The 16,011-nt window shown below is 62.6% G+C and overlaps 1 protein-coding gene across 4 annotated transcripts in view; it reads left to right on the forward strand.

Annotated features, from left to right (window-relative positions):
- The first annotated feature begins 286 nt into the window (after positions 1–286).
- Positions 287–16,011, forward strand: part of Ciita (class II major histocompatibility complex transactivator) — a 41,018-nt gene continuing 25,293 nt past the window's right edge. The window contains exon 1 of one of the 4 annotated variants that reach the window (XM_078024643.1): positions 287–679. In XM_078024643.1, the coding sequence (XP_077880769.1) occupies positions 393–679 (287 nt within the window). In that variant the 5' untranslated portion in view covers positions 287–392. Of the gene's footprint in view, positions 680–8,888; positions 9,132–10,390; positions 10,618–16,011 lie in introns of those variants that run through there. The other 3 variants (XM_078024642.1, XM_078024640.1, XM_078024639.1) reach the window with 3 other exon arrangements.

The raw sequence follows: 16,011 nt of genomic DNA on the forward strand, positions 1-16,011 counted from the left end.
CAGGGAGTTCCCCAGCGCCATGCGATTAGCAAACGGTGGCCCTGGGCGTGAACCCCAGCCACAGAGCCGTGTCACTGGGACAGGACATCTGACAGGACCAAGCCTCGAGGTCATCTCCAGAGGCCAGCTCCCTTCCTCTGGGGACGGCCGGGTTGGCTCACTGGCTGTGGTCCCCTGGGGCGCGTGCTCACAGGTGGTGCCCAGCCACATCTGTGGGACTGACTCAGCCCGAGGTCCCTCTCTGCCCATTCGCCAGGCGCCCAGCCTCCGTCGCAAATGAGGAAACCTCCCGGGAGGGGACCGAGTGACACAGGCTCCTGTCCCCGTTTTCACTTCACGTTTCGGATGCTGCAGGAGTGAGCGCTCGTCCAGCTGTGCGGCCTGCTCCCGCCATGGACCTCTTCCAGGCCATCCTGGCCCAGGTGCGGACGCTGCTCTCCAGCCGCCAGCCGAGGCGCGTGCGGGCCCTGCTGGACAGCCTTCGCGAGGAGGAGCTGCTCTCCGGGGAGTACCACCGCGCCCTGCTGCTGGAGCCGGACGGCGAGGCGCTGGCCAGGAAGATCTCCCTGACCCTGCTGGCGGGGGGAGCCCGGGGCTCGGCCCTCCCGGGGGGCCCCTGGAACAGGCTGCCGGCCCCCGCCCCTGAGAGGGGCCCTGGCTGCAGGGACCAGGGAGGTAAGTCCCATCCCTGAGACTCCGGGGGCCACAGGGCAGCCTCAGGGTTCCCCTTCTCTCTGCAAAGAAGCCACAGGCGGGGACCCAGGCTCGCTGCGCGGCAGGAGCCAGGAGGCCGGGGACTCAGCCCGCGGCTTCCCACCCTGTGCCCACAGCAGGGGTCAGCGCCTGCCCCAGGGAGCTAGGTCCCGTGGGGAAGGGAAGAAGAGGCGCCCGACAGGTGCAGCCCAAATAGAGGGGCCAAAGGGAAGAGGAGCCAGATGAGGAGCGGACAGGTGTGTGCACAGGTGTCAGCACGGAGGTGTGTGCACGGGTGTATACACATGAGCGTGCATGGGTGTGTGTGCATGGTTGTGTGTGCACGGGTGTGTGTGCACGGGTGTGTATGCACAGGTATGTGTTCATGGGTGTGTACGTGCACAGGTGTGTGTTCATGGGTGTGTACGTGCACAGGTGTGTGTTCATGGGTGTGTGCACAGGTGTGTATTCATGGGTGTGTACGTGCACAGGTGTGTGTTCATGGGTGTGTATGTGCACAGGTGTGTGTTCTTGAGTGTGTGCACAGGTGTGTGTTCATGGGGGTGTGTGCACAGGTGTGTGTGTGCACACATGCATCTGCCTATGTGTGCACACGTGTGTGTATGTGTGACAGAGAGAGGGATAAAGAGAAAGGAAGGGAGAGACAGACAGTAGGTGAGGGACAGGGGGACAGGCAGAAGGAGGAGAGAGGGGACAGTGAGGAGGACAGGGAGAAGTGTCCACCAGCAGGACCGGAGGGGCCTTTGCTAACGTCTCTGACACGTGTGGGATTGGGGGGGGTCTGGTCATTCTGGTGGCCTGCTGCGGGGTGCCGTCTGTTTGGGGGCTGCAGTGGGAGCCGCGGCCACGCGCCAGCTCCCGGCCACTGGGAGGGCCACCGCTGGGCCAGAGGAGGGGCTGGTGTGCGCGAGGGCTCCCCTGGGGTCCCAGAGATGCGCCCTGTCTGTCCTTTCTCCCTGCGCAGCTGTGCCTTTCTGGCCCTACCTGGTCCCCTTGGGGTCTCGTAACTCCGGGGTGTGAGCGCGGTCAGCGCCTGAGCCCTCCGCGTGCGCAGGCGCAGCTGAGTGGTCCTGCGCCCCGGCCTCGCGCTCCCTGCGCCCTGGCCCCATGCTCCGCATCCTCGTCCTTGTCCACGGGCCACTGGAGGACGCACAGACGGCCGCAGGGGAGTCAAGGCCGTGAAGTGCCTTCTGCTGGCCGTGCGCGCCCGGGCCGTGCTGACCTCTGACTCTTGTTCCAGGACAAGTCCCCGTGCGGGTGGCTCTTGGGTGGCTCTTGGACATCCTGCACTCTCGGGCTGAGGCTCAGGGAAGGGCAGTTGCACCACGGGGTGGCCGCCCTGGGCTTGGGGAGGGGTCCAGCAGCTGGGCTGGTCTCGCTGGGCAGCAGAGGGCGACCTGGGAGCAGCGGAGCCCCCTCTGCCTGGCAGGGCCCCCACACCCCACACCTCGGCGCCTCCCCCGCTTCCCGAGGCTGGTTCCTGTTGCTAGCCTGCTTCCTCCCTGGGGTGAGACGCTTTTCATTTTGGATCCCATGTGACTTCAGAAAGTGGAACTGGCCCAGGGTGCTTGGTCCTCAGGGGCCGGGAGACAGAAGGACAAATCTGCTCTTTCCCTGCTCCCTCGGGTGCCCCCCAGCCTGCGGCTTGCCCCCCACCCAGCCCAGGCAGGTGGGGAGCCCCAGCTTCAGCAGGAAGCCAGGGGACGGAGCGGGGAACCCACCCAGCCCAGGCAGGTGGGGAGCCCCAGCTTCAGCAGGAAGCCAGGGGACGGAGCGGGGAACCGGTGGTTTGTCAAAAGGCACTAACTTAAGTCCTGGGGAGGGGCTCAGAAGGGAAACCATCCTGGGGGGCTTTTGTGACCCTCCCTCTCGGCCACCCTACCTGGGTCCAGACCGCCCTGCCCTACCCTGCACTGCTCCCCGTCACTCAGAGAGCCTGGATCCCAGCCAGAGCCCACAGGGTCTTCAGGTGACCCTGACCCTCTGTGTTGTGGTCCTCTGCTTCTCTCTGCCTTGCTGATCCACTTCAGCCGCTCTGATGCCCCCTTGTCCCTCAGACACACCGGGCCCACGCTGCCCCAGGACCCCTGCACATGCTCCTCCTTCTACCTAGACCACTCTTCCCAGGTGCCCTTGGTCGACCTCCTAACGTCACTCAGCTCTTCGCTCAGACGTCCCCTTGTCTTCAAGGTGCACCTGACCACCCCATTTAGAGTCGCACCTCGGACGGCAAAGGCACTTTGAGCCCCCTCCCTGGTGGCCCTCTTCCCGCCTTCTCCAGATCTCACCGCTAAGCTCTGTGGTGAGATGTGCTTCTTCTGTTGGCCACTGGTCTGCGTGGCCCCCGGGTGCAGAGCCGGGAGCCTGGTGGACGCCTGGATGTCCCGCGGTGGGGGGAGCCACGCAGGTCGTGCCCCGCGTCTCCCGCTGCACACCCGGGAAACCGAGGCACAGAGAAGTTGAGGGACGAGCTCAGGTCCTGGCGGGGGCCCTGAGTCTCGAGGCCCGCCTCTGTGCGCCTTCCTCCTGACAACCCAGGGGCGCCGTGAACCCACCAGAGCAGTGCGCCAGCTGCAGACGGGACTGGCTGGTGGCTCAGAGGTGCCCCCAGAGAGCCCGGAGCCTCTGCTGCCAGGCCACTGGGCCCTGGGGTCGGGCCACTCAGAGCCCACAAAGGCCCCCGAGGCCTGGGAGCCACGGTCCTGGTCCTGAAGGAGCCCAGTGTGCTTCAGGGCGCGTCCATCAACCACAGGTGACACACCCGGAAGGGCGATCGGACGCCAGGGAAGGGAGAGCTGTGTGGCTGGGGAAAGGACCAGGCTGGAAGCAGGACCGTTCCCGGCCTCAGGTCGTGCTCTGCTGCAAACCCTGTGACCTTGGCCACATGACTGGGCCACTCTGAACCTCAGTCTCTTCATCTCTGAAATGGGAGTGCTATAGATGGGTAATGCTAAACCAACCCCAGACCACTCTCTAAGGAAGAGAAGAGCAAGGGGCCAGTGGTGTGAGCCGACAGCACTCTGCAGTCTCGTGGGACCCCAGGGGGTCTCTGGACTCCTGCCACTGACTGCACCTCAAGCAGGGAGTCCACGTGGCTGCAGGGAGTCTCAGCGAGGCGTGCTGACCAAGCTGGCCGGGTGGCCCGCACTGGCTCCCTGAGTCTCAGGCACCGCCCCGATTCCTGGGGGCCTCCGTTTTCCCGTCTGTAAATGGAGGTGAGGACTGTCCACGGGTGGCTCTTCTGAGGGCCCAGGGACACCGTCCAGCTGTGTGTGCTGACTCAGTGGCCTCTGGGACAGCCCCCGAGGTGCCCGCAGCCCAGCCCCCCGGTCAGTCAGTGGACGGGGAGCCCTGTGCCCTCTGTGGCCTGCTCTCCCCAGGCCGAGGGACAGCCCAGCCAGAGTCCTTGGTGTCACGGTTGCCTGGACTCTGTAAACTGTTCTAGGATCCACAGGACACCAGCTCCGCTAGGATGGGCCTGGATTATTGGAAAGGAGGGACCACTCAGCCCTGCTGGACCCCTCCCTCGCCTCCCTTCCCCATGGGCCCTCGCGATGGCAGCCAGTGGCCAGCAGGAAGGTCTCCCTCCTGGGCTCCTGTGCCTGGAAGGAGGTGTGCTCCCAGGAGGACTCTGTCCCCTCCCCCCAGGCTGCCACCAACTCCGTGGACTCCCCACCTGGACCCGCAGGAGAAGCCTGGGAAGTGGCCCGTCCTCGGGGCTCCCTGCCTACCTGACCAGCCTGGTGTCTGCGGTCCCTCTCTGTTCCCTGTGGTCCTACCTGCAGCGGCTCACCTGGGCCCCTACTCCCCAAGGTAGCTGCCCACGCACCGCCCACCTGCGCCTGGCTCCAGGTTCCTGTGCCCCCTGCTCAGATGCACTGGCAGCCGACCCTTTAGAACCTCCATCTCCGTCCCACACAGCCACTCCCCAGATGTCGATGGCCACCCTGAACTCACCTAATCCCAGGTGTGTGTGCGCACGCGCGTGAGTAACAACTTAGGTGCCTGCCGCCTCACTTCCCTGTGTGCACCGCCGGGAGCCTGCGTTCCGACACCCCCCCCCCTATTGTCTGATTCGGACAGTTTGACCCTCTCCGTCCGCGTCCCTCCACGTACCAATCTCTGCTCTCCCCTTCCCCCTCTCTGCTTCGGGGTCATTGATTAAGCTCCGTCTGGGAAGCCCAGGGGTCCCCGCAGCGTCAGGCCAGGCACTTACCACCCACGCGGGGGGCCACGTCTGGAAGGTGAGGCTGCCTTCACCCTGGAATCCCACACGCCACCCAGAGGGGTGTGCTTTAAGGGCTCGGCTCTGTGACAGCTGCTCGGGTGCAACTCAAAAAGACTTTGTCCCCGACATTGTGGAGGCGGGGACTATACTTACAGGGTAGAGATTCCACCATTTATGGCCAAATAGTGTAACAAGTTTGTGAAAATAAACAAAGCAGCCGGCTTGGTGGTGCACGCCTGTCACCCCAGTGACTCGGAGGCCAAGGTAGGAGAATCCCAACTTCAAGGCCAGCCTCCTGACTGAGTGAGACCCTGTCTGCAAAATTAAAATAAAGTTAAAAAGGCTGGGGGTGTGGCTCAGTGGCAAAGCACCCCTGGGGTCGGTCCCCAGCACCACAAACGATGAAGGAGGAGAAGGAACCAGAGGAGGATGGGTAGGAGGAGGATGGGGAGGAGGAGGAGGAGGAGCAGGAGGAGGATGGGGAGGAGGAGGATGGGGAGGAGGAGGATGGAAGGATGAGGAGGAGGATGGGTAGGAGGAGGATGGGAGAAGGAGGAGTAGGAGCAGGAGGAGTAGGAGCAGGAGGAGGATGGGGAGGAGGAGGAGATGGAGCAGGAGGAGCAGGAGGAGGATGGGGAGGAGGAGGAGATGGAGGAGGAGGAGCAGGAGGAGGAGGAGGAGGATGGGGAGGAGGAGGAGAATGGGAAGGAGGAGGAGGATGGGAGGAGAAGGATGGGGAGGAGGAGGATGGGAGGAGGAGGAGGATGGGAGGAGGAGGAGGATGGGGAGGAGGAGGATGGGGAGGAGGAGGAGATGGAGGAGGAGGAGCAGGAGGAGGAGGAGGAGGATGGGGAGGAGGAGGAGAATGGGAAGGAGGAGGAGGATGGGAGGAGGAGGATGGGGAGGAGGAGGATGGGAGGAGGAGGATGGGGAGGAGGAGGATGGGAGGAGGAGGATGGGAGGAGGAGGAGGATGGGGAGGAGGAGGAGGATGGGGAGGAGGAGGAGGATGGGGAGGAGGAGGATGGGGAGGAGGAGCAGGAGGAGGAGGAGCAGGAGGAGGATGGGGAGGAGGAGGATGGAAGGATGAGGAGGAGGATGGGGAGGAGGAGGATGGGGAGGAGGAGGATGGAAGGATGAGGAGGAGGATGGGTAGGAGGAGGATGGGAGAAGGAGGAGTAGGAGCAGGAGGAGGATGGGGAGGAGGAGGAGATGGAGGAGGAGGAGCAGGAGGAGGAGGAGGAGGATGGGGAGGAGGAGGAGAATGGGAAGGAGGAGGAGGATGGGAGGAGGAGGATGGGGAGGAGGAGGATGGGAGGAGGAGGAGGATGGGGAGGAGGAGGAGGATGGGGAGGAGGAGGATGGGGAGGAGGAGGATGGGGAGGAGGAGGAGATGGAGGAGGAGGAGCAGGAGGAGGATGGGAGGAGGAGGAGGATAGGAGGAGGAGGATGGGGAGGAGGAGGATGGGGAGGAGGAGGAGATGGAGGAGGAGGAGCAGGAGGAGGATGGGAGGAGGAGGAGGATAGGAGGAGGAGGATGGGGAGGAGGAGGAGGAGGATGGGGAGGAGGATGGGGAGGAGGAGGTGGATGGGGAGGAGGATGGGGAAGAGGAGGAGGAGCAGGAGGAGGAGGAGGATGGGAGGAAGGCAGAGATCACTGTTAGCTGGGAGGGTGATAAAGGCTGGAACTGGACTTGAAGGAGAGCTGGCATTTGGGCCCACAGGGGGGCTCGGGGAGGCCAGGTGGACAGTGGTACAAAGACAGGGGACTGCGTTTCTGGACCGCTCCTCTTCACCGGGAGGATCCAGGGCCTCCCCATCTCTTCCTGGGACTCACTCGGCAGGGGACCCAGCAGGGCAACGTGGCCTGTTTCTGCGGCCAGTGCTGGTGGTATCCACCTGGTGACTCCTGGCTTGGCTGGAGCCCCCGAGCAAGGCCAGCTCCCACAGAGCTGCGGAGACCCAGCCCCTGGGAGAGGACTGGCCCCTGTCCAGCAGACCTGGGTCCTCCCACGGCAGGCTCCTGCTCAGACCCCTGAGTGGCCTCTGCTGTGTGTTCAGGGGACGTCAGCAGGAAGGCCCGCAGCTGCTTTGACAGAGGAGGCCTGGGCGGGCTCCGGGTCCGGCCCTCCACTCAGTCCTGGGAGCTGTCACTGGCCCCGAGCCCCCTTCGCGGCACCTCCTCCCCCCACTGCCCTCTGCTGAAACTCAGAGCCCCGGCTCCTGGCTGGGCCACGGCAGCGCAGGTCCCCTGGGTTCCCCCGGGGCCGTGGCTGACCGGCGGGAACCCTGTCCCTTCACGGATCTCGGTGAGTGTGGTTCTGGAGGGCCGGGGAGGAGGTAGGGACACCGGGTGGCAGAGGTCGGTCATCGAGGTTCTGCCCGCCCCGAGTGGCCTTGACGGGGGCTGGGTGTGGTGGGCAGGATCCAGGGCGGGGACAGCAGAGCGCGGGGCCTCTGCCCTGACCCCTTGTCCTGGAAGGAGATGGGTAGACCTCTTAGAATTTCTGCTTTCCCTGTATCTGGGGCTGGGGGTTTTGGTACCAAGGAGGCTTAACCACTGGGCCACATGCTCGGCCCCTTCTAAAAAAAGATGTCTTCTCAGCTGTAGTTGGACACAACACCTTCCTTTTACTTATTCTTTTATGTGGCGCTGAGGATCCGTCGCTGCGCCTCACACGTGCCAGGCGAGTGCTCCACCAGCCCCTGTTATTTATTTATTCTGATTTTGAAGCAGGGTCTTGCTAAGTCACTTAGGGCCTCACCAGGTTGATGAGGCTGGCCTTGAACTTGCGATCCTCCTGCCTCAGCCTCCTGAGGCGCCGGGGTTGCAGGCTGCGCTGCTCTTTTAGCCAAGCAAAGGCTCTGTTTCAAGTTGACTCTCCCCACCCCTCCGGGACTTCTGAGAGCAGGGACTGCTTCAAAGTGACACCACACCAAAGCAGGCATGACCCTCACGTCCCCTGCTGCGGGAAAGCCAGAGCTCAGAAGGGAAGCCAGGAGTGTCTCACACGTGCTAGTAGCAGAGCTCTTTCGGTAACGAGGCACCAGCCAGTAAGTCCCCGGCTCCCAGCCTTCATTCATTCCGGTCCTGGCCTCACAGCGAGTCCCTTTCTGCCAGCCTCCTACACTGTTGTATTTACTGGACGGTGCTTTCTCAAACCACTCGCGGTTTTCACTCATTTCCTTCCTCGCCTCTCTTTTTCTCTCAGACCAGCGATGGAACCCAGGGGTGCACTACATCCTCAGCCCTTTTTAAACTTTGTATTTTGAGATGGATCTTTGCTAAGTTGCTGAGGCTGGCCTCGAACTTGCGATCCTCCTGCCTCTGCCTCCAGAGTGGAGGCTGGAGGTTTGGCTCTGTGGAAAGCGGGAACCCTGATTTAGAAGAGGTGCTAGGAGCACATTAGCCCCGACTGAGGCTTTCTCCTTATGCATCAGGAGGAGGGCAGAGCCTTGAAGAGGTGCTCTCTGATCTGGCACCCGTCGGTGCCGCCCCAGCCGGTGGCCCGAGCCAGCCATATTGGGGTTAGCATCCTTTTGTGTGCAATCAGTGTTTTAGTCCAGTGTCTAGTATACAAAACAGGTGGGTGGACTGCTACTGACCTCCAGGGAAACCCGGGGCCACCTGGGTTGACAGGGGTTCAGACGTCAGCTGGACAGAAGCTCTGGGCTGGTCCTGCTGCCTCCTCTGGCCCCACCCTGCAGAAGATGGCAGACAGGGGACCCGTGGGGCGCTTTGTGAGAGGCGCCCCAGAACGTCAGAGCATTCGAGGTCCTGACAGACAACTTGCAACCTTCTGTGGTCACCCCAGGGTCCAAGAAGGAACTGAAATTAACATCAGAGGCCTGGGGTGGGCGTAAGGGAGCGTGGGCAAATTCGAGGGCATCCAGACACAGGAAATCTGACAGCTTGGGACGACCTTGCAGGGGAAGAGTTTCTGCTGGTCCCTTGCTTGCTTCCTTTGCATGCTATGGGTTAGGGTTGGCGGGCTCTGGGCTCCAGGCTCCCAGCTGTGCGGCGGGTGACAGGCTGGAGATGAGCCTGCCAGCTTCCGATGTGCACATCCCGGGACATCCCTGGGAGGACTGAGGCCCCGGGAAGTTCTGCCGGCCTCCTGGCTCTGCTTCTCACGCCATGCGTCGCCTGGCTCCGCACCTTGTAGGGTCCCACCTGCCGGAGTCCCAAGGTAAAGGGAAGGGGGTGGAGGATGCATCTTGATTTAGAACAGAGTCTCAGCTGGGTCTTCCGTCCCAGGCCCCAGGTGCGCGGAGATGCCGCTCTGAACTGTGGGCTGGGGGTGAGAGGGGGGCTCCGTGTCCCGCCGAGCAGCCTGTTGGCAGGAGGGAAGAGGACAGTACCCACGTCCTTCCTGAGGTGTGTCCTTGGCTCTCAGTCCTGCTGACCTGGCTGGCCAAGGCCACCCCAAGGTCCTCTCACTGCCAGGTCTGTCTTCAGGTAAACAGGAGACCTCTGCTGACTCCGCCCGTCCCTAGGGAAGCAGGAAAAGCAACTCTGCAGTCAGCTAGTCACCACAGCAGTGGCAGTGGCCAGCTGTAGAGCCCCGGGCACCTGGGACAGCTGCTGCCCTGTCCCCCGTTTCCAAATGGCGGCTTTCAGAAGTGGGGGACAGGGGACAGCGGGTGAGAAGAGACAGCAGAGACCTGGCACAGCCCTGAGGCTCACAGGGGCGTGACACCTAGCTGTGCTGTCGGCTGGTGGGGTGTGAACTTGAACTGGCTGCTAAACTGAGTCTCAGTTTTCCTCACCTCGGAGGTGGGCTAAGGGGACAGCCCAGAGGATGGGGTGGTGGAAAGGGATCCGGGGGTCTCGCCCGGTGCCCAGTAGCTTATACCATAAGATGAGTGTGACAGAATGGGCCTGGCTGATGTGGGTTAAGAGGGGTGGGACCCCTTTTCTCAGGCTCCCCTAAGACATATGGTTTGCTCTGAACCCAGAGATCGGGGACAAGCTTCCCAGTTCTGTCAGAAGCCACTGAAGGTCATCTTGACCCACTCCCTCAATTCCAGATGAGGAACCGGCAGCCTGGGGAGGGGAAGTGGTTCCCCCCAGGTCTCATGCCGGGCAGAGCAGGAGTCCAGGCCCTGTGGAGGAGGACGGGACTTTCGCCGCTGGGCACAGGGTTGCCAGAGCCAGGTTTCCGCACAGTGAAGGTCCAGGGCTGGGTTCTTCGTCCCAAGGGCATGGGGCAGGAGGAGTGAGCCCTCCCTGCAGTGGGTCTTGGGTGTGCCGGACTGAAGGGTGGTTTGCCACCGTCATGGTTGGGCTGAGCTGGAGAGAAACAGAGTCGACCAGAGGTGGGGATGGGCTCCCTGCATGCCCGGGGCTTGCAGATCACCTGGCTCCCCACCTGAGACCCAGGCCCTCTCCCCAGGAGGGGCTGGTCATTTCCAGGAGCTGGCTGGAGGCAGGACCTGGGGGACTGCAAGTCGGAGTGTCCTGAGGATGCTTCTCCTAAAGCACGTGGGCGCCGCAGGGGAGGCAGCCACGGCGGTTTGGTCTAAGCCCCATGGTGCAAAGAGAAAGTGAAAGGGGGAAAGACCTGTGCAGGGAGGGAGGTGGGGTGCCCAGCCTACCGCGCCCCAGTCTCCCGCAGCCCCAGAGCTGGCGGGAGGGAGAGGCCACCAGCAGCATGCAGGAGCCCGGGAACGGCGGTAGGTGACTAGGCTCTCCTTCTGCAGTCCCTAAAATTGGGCGAGGAGTAGAGGGTCCAAGGCCAGCAGCTACTTGCCCAAGGTCACACGGCCAGGCTGGGCGGAGGGGAAGGGGACGTGCATAAAGTAGATTCGGGAAACCCCTCGGCGGCTGGAGATTCCTCGCCAGAACCGGGAGCAGGGGACGGGGCTTGGCTGCGAACCCCGAGCAGGGCCGAGGGGAGGGAGCGCGGCGGGAGCCAGGAGGCCGGGATGTCACCTGGCGCGGGAGCGGGCGCACCGTGCCCTTGGCGTCTGGGCGCGCCCTGGATCCCGCAGAGCGGCCAGTGCGCAGGGGGGGACGCGGGACCCGGTCCAGGCTGCCCCTCGCTGGCCTCAGCTTGCTGTGGGGTCATGTTACCCCGCTGACAGGGACGCGCTAGGGGTGGGCTCCGAGGCCAGAGGACTGCGCAGAGCTTCACCTCTTTGGCCCCGTCGGGTTCTTCGTCAGCCTTCGGCTTCTCCAAGCCCAAGAGCGAGAAGCGCCCCTCCTCCATCTCCCTGGGGAGGGGTATTTTCTCAGATGTCCGAGCGCGGCCGAACACAGACGGGGACTTCCCGCCAAGTCAGGGACGCCCGGTTCCAATGCGGGGACACGGTGGGCTGCTAGTGTCCCCTCTCTGGTGAGCCTGGGGTGGGAAGAAGGGCTGTGGGACTTAGGCCAGGCATTCTGACTTCGGGGACCCCAGGAACACTCTTAACCCTTCGGGACCCCTGGCGACTCTCCCGGAGCGAGGCGGAGGTGAACGGTGGGGGGAGCCCCGCCCCGGCCCCGCCCCGCCCCAGACCCCGCCCCAGGCCCCGCCCCAGGCCCCGCCCAAGCTCCGCCCCGGCCCCGCCCCGGGCTCCATTGGCACGGCCTGGAGGGTGCTGGGCGCGCCCCAGGTAGCCCACTACGGGCGATCCCCGCGGTCCTCCTCTGCGGGGAGGGTGACTTGTGGGGAGGTCGGTGGTTTCCGCTGTTGTGCGGAGGGTCACAGCCTGCAGTTAGGTCTGAACCGAGGTCTCCTGAGAGCTCAGTCCAGTGCCGGGCCAGAGGGAGAGAGCTCCTGTCCACGGGGGACCTGTGGACACGGCAGAGTCCAGCCGAGGGCAGGCCTCAAGAGCGCAGCACCTGGGCCCCTGGACAAGTACTGTCCGGAGGTTGCCCCGCCGGGGCCCTGGGGCAATCGGGAGTGGCCGAGGGAGGGGAGAAGCTTCTACACTTGGTCCTCAGACTCAGTCACCCTGGCGACAGGTGGCTTCCCTCTCCACGTTGTTATGCTCCAATTCAGGACCCCCAAAGACCACCAGAGACCAAGATCGATGTAAGCAGCAAAGAGGTGTTGATTGCGAGCTAGCTCGGTCCTCCGTGCACACACAGCTACTGGTGACTCTGGTGGCCCCGAGCCCAGGGTTTGCAGCAGTTTTATACACTCTTTGGAGAAGGCAGGGACCCCCACATGGATCATAGCATCTCTTAGCAAATCATCACACACCGTGGGAAAATCAAATAACAACTCTAAAACATGATTAGCACATTCACTGGCGGGAACAGGTTGGGTAGGGGGGATTGGTTACTACAAGAGGGGGATTCATTTGAACTGATTGGTTTAAGCCAAGAGGGGTGTTCCTGCTGAACTATGTGGTTTCCCAACACCATAAAGTACTGGGAGGGTCATCTGGCATCCCAGGTGTTTCCCTGTCTCATGCTGATTGGTGGCTGCTAGGGGGCTGCTATGGGTCCCCACCTAGCCTGACTGAGTCAGGGACACCTGGCGCCGAAGACCTCTCCTGTTATTTGTAGGTAAACAACTTAGCAGGGTGGGAATGTGCCTAGGAGTGCTCTGTGGGTCTTTCCAAGGACAAAGGTCATGCCCCTTCCTTGGACAGGCTTTGCTCTGAGGTAGAGGCTGGTTTTCCCAGGGCTCACCTGCAGAAATCAGGAGAGCTTTCCAGATGGCTGCGTGACGTGTGGACAGAGGCCCACAAGAGAAAATCGTTGAGAAAATGCAGAGGACGTCATGGGCAGGAGGGGGCTTCCAAAGCCTGGTCCTCGAGGAGGGGGACATGGGCAGTTTAGCTGTGGGCACCCTCCCAGGCCTCCAGCACGTGCTCAGGTTCCTTTTTAACTCGCCATGGGGAAGCTGGCATGATTTGGATGACATTGTTGTAAATGCAAGTGACATTGTTGCTGTTTCCATTTGAGGTAGCAGATCGTTTCTTTTTGCAGAGTTGGGGGAAGGACTGGCCACTGTAGCCATTTCAGGCGCAGGATCCCGGCAGTCCTCCAGGCGCCCAGCTGTGCGACCTGACTACTTCTCCACGGTCCCAGCTGAAACTGTCCCCTGAAGCAGCGCCTCTGCCTCCCCACTCCCCGGACCGGTGGCTCCTCTTGTCCTTTCTGCTTCTGTGTCCTCTAGGCTTGTCCGGCCGTGGGTCACCAGGGTGTGTCTCTGTTCCCTGCTTCTTTCCCTTACCATCCTGACTCTATCTTTGAGCCAGGGCCTGCCCCAGAGCCAGGGAAGAGAAACTTTCAGGAAGGAAACCAGAAGAATTCAGGGAGTGTCACGTCGGGTTGAAGAGTTTCTGGTTGAGCACAAGTGGGCGGGATGAGGGGTCTGGGAGGTTCAGTGGGAGGGGCAGGCCTGTGGACTCCCTGGTGGTGGGCGTGGCCGGTGGAACTCAGGCCACCTTGGAAATGCACTGTCCCTGAGGCTCAGAATCACCACAGGCAAGAGGCGGGTGGAACCTCCGGCCAGCCCACAGCCGCCCTGGCTCAGGACTGGAACCTGGGGCGAGGCTGGGCAACGGCAGCTCAGGCTCCTCCTTCCTCTCCCTGCCCCTGGGCTGGGTCCAGGAGAAACCTGCTGCCCCCCTTTCCAGGTGGAGGCAGCACCGTGGGGAGGGCTCTCTGGGCCGCCTGTGTTCTGGACGAGGGTAGGAGTGCTCCTCGCTCCCCGGGGCCCATGGAGCTGTCCCCTCCCTCAGCGGGGACCTTGGCTCCTCACCCCCAGCAGCAGCCATCCACAGGCTCCTGCAGAGTCCAGAGCCTCCTCATCTGGGTTCCAAGGTTTTCCAAGTCGCTGGGAGGGGGGTGTCCTCAATGAGTGCCCAAAGAAGGGGGCGTGGGTGTTGTTTTGTGGTGGTTTAGATGATTTCAGCTTGCTCTCGGCACACACATGCACACGCGCACACACACGCGTGCACACGTGCACACACACACGTGCGTGCACACACTCACCACGCTCCATGGCCTCCGTGGGCTGCCCACTGGTCCTCAGGCTGAGTGGAGGCCAGTTTATTTAGAATACAGGATGCTGAGGACCAGAGAGAGGAAGGGACTTGCCCAGGGTCACACAGCCTGTCGGAGGCAGAGCCAGGCCCAGCTGTCAGGCCTTGGGATTCCCGAGGTGACCCCCGCACACACACCCAGGCCACTGTGGAAGGCCCCTGCCGTGGAGAGGGGCTGGGATCCGGCCAGAGCCTGCAGCCTACCTCCAGCTATCCTGGCTCCCTGCTTCAGGGTCACTTCGTCCCGCACATTCTCTGGGCCCAGGTCCAGCAGGGCTGGGGAGGCGGGATCGGCCACCAGCTGGCCCGATGGGGCGACTCTGGGCACTGACCACCTTCAGCCTGAGCCGGCACAGAGCGGGAGGCACCCCAGGGCCCTCTTGGGCACTTCCTGCTGTGTCCCTGGCAGAACGGCCAGGCCAGGTCAGGGGCTCAGGGCAGCACCTGCACGGCCCTCCCTCCTGTCCTCCTGATGCCGGGGCCACACAGGGAGGAGCCTGACCCCAGCTCCTTCCCCCACGGTCCTTCTAGCCATCGCCTAGCAGCCAGGCCAAGCTAGAAGGGACTTCAGAGGGTCTCCGAGCGAGGGCTGCCAACCTGTGTCAAAGGGGCCACAAGTGGGTGAGATTCGGCAGGAGGCCATCGGGGACAGGGGACCACGGGCAGCAATCAGTTCTATGCTCCGCATTGAGTGGTGACGATTCTCTCTCTCTCTCTCTCTCTCTCACACACACACACACACACACACACACGCACACACACGCACACACGCACACGCACGCGCACACACACACACGCACACACACGCACACACATGCACACAGACACGCACACACACCGGTGTTGCCACAGGCCCGAGTTCCCCTCCATCTCTCATGACCTCCCCAAGACCCAGCAGGAAGTGAAAGTCTCGAGTGAAACCAGCAGTTTTCGCGGTCTCCTCCTGCCCTGGACGCCCACGCTGGGCTGGCAGAGCTCTGGCCAGACGGTGGGGGCTTCCTCCCTGGGGATGGCCTCTGCCTCCCTCTGTGGATGGCCAAGCCCAGCATCTTGTCGTCACTCCCCAGAGGACCGTGGGCTCTGGGGCACAGACATCCTACAGAGCAGCAAGAGCACAGGTTGTTCCTTAAAGATAATGGTCATCCCATCTTTGTGACGGCCTCTTACGTCATTTAATTCTGTGTTTGAGATGGGGTCTCGCTGATTGCTGGGGCTGGCCTCCAACTTATGATCCTCCTGCCTCGGCCTCCCGAGGAGCTGAGGTCACAGGTGTGTGCTACCGCGCCTGCTTACTTCTGTCTTTTTCTTTTAAACTTGAGAAGACTTTGCCTCTGGGGCTGGCTGGCTGCACCGTGCAGTCCTAATGCGCCAGTCCTGGGTCCAGGCGGCTCGCTCTGCCCTCTCTGGGCACCTGGTCCAACACAGTCGAGGACGGTCCTTTTCTTTGTGTGTATCTCTGTGTAACGTGCGCTGCCTTCTGGGGTGCGTCTGGGCCCTCGCACCCTGGAGTTGGGCGATGCCAGCTCCCGGTCCCCTGCTGGGAAGATCTGGGTCTTGGCTTCTGATCCTCCGTCGCCTCCCTGGAGGGCAGAGCTACTTCCACCTCTGCACCCCCCCAGCAGGGGACAGAAGGTGGCCTCAACTCCTGTCACTGCACATCACCCCCAGTCCGCATCTTCGGCTGGTTCCTGTCGCGGCGTTGTTGTGGGGCACCGGGGATCAGCGTGTCCTGGCGTTTCAGTGGTGCCACGGTGTTCTGGGGGCAGCGTCACCGATCTGTGTTCCCGGCATGTTTTCTGTGCGTGATAGACACCTGGTACTTCCGGGCTCTCTAGATTTTGTCATTTGTACGGTGTCAGGAGTCACCTGTGTGAGTTTGGGGCACACGTCTTAGTGCCACTTACCCTATCACTGAGGCAATCATGGCAGCCCTCTGCAGTGAGTGCTGTGCCGTCCAAAGGCAGAGCTCAGAGAGGCTGAGTCACTTACACAAGGTCACACAGTGTGATTGGACATTCCCACCGGAGCCCACGCTAGTAACCATCCTGTCGTGTGTTTTATCTCCTTCTAGGACATCAGCCT

Source organism: Ictidomys tridecemlineatus, chromosome 10 (assembly GCF_052094955.1).
Source record: "Ictidomys tridecemlineatus isolate mIctTri1 chromosome 10, mIctTri1.hap1, whole genome shotgun sequence".
Taxonomy (NCBI): domain Eukaryota; kingdom Metazoa; phylum Chordata; class Mammalia; order Rodentia; family Sciuridae; genus Ictidomys; species Ictidomys tridecemlineatus.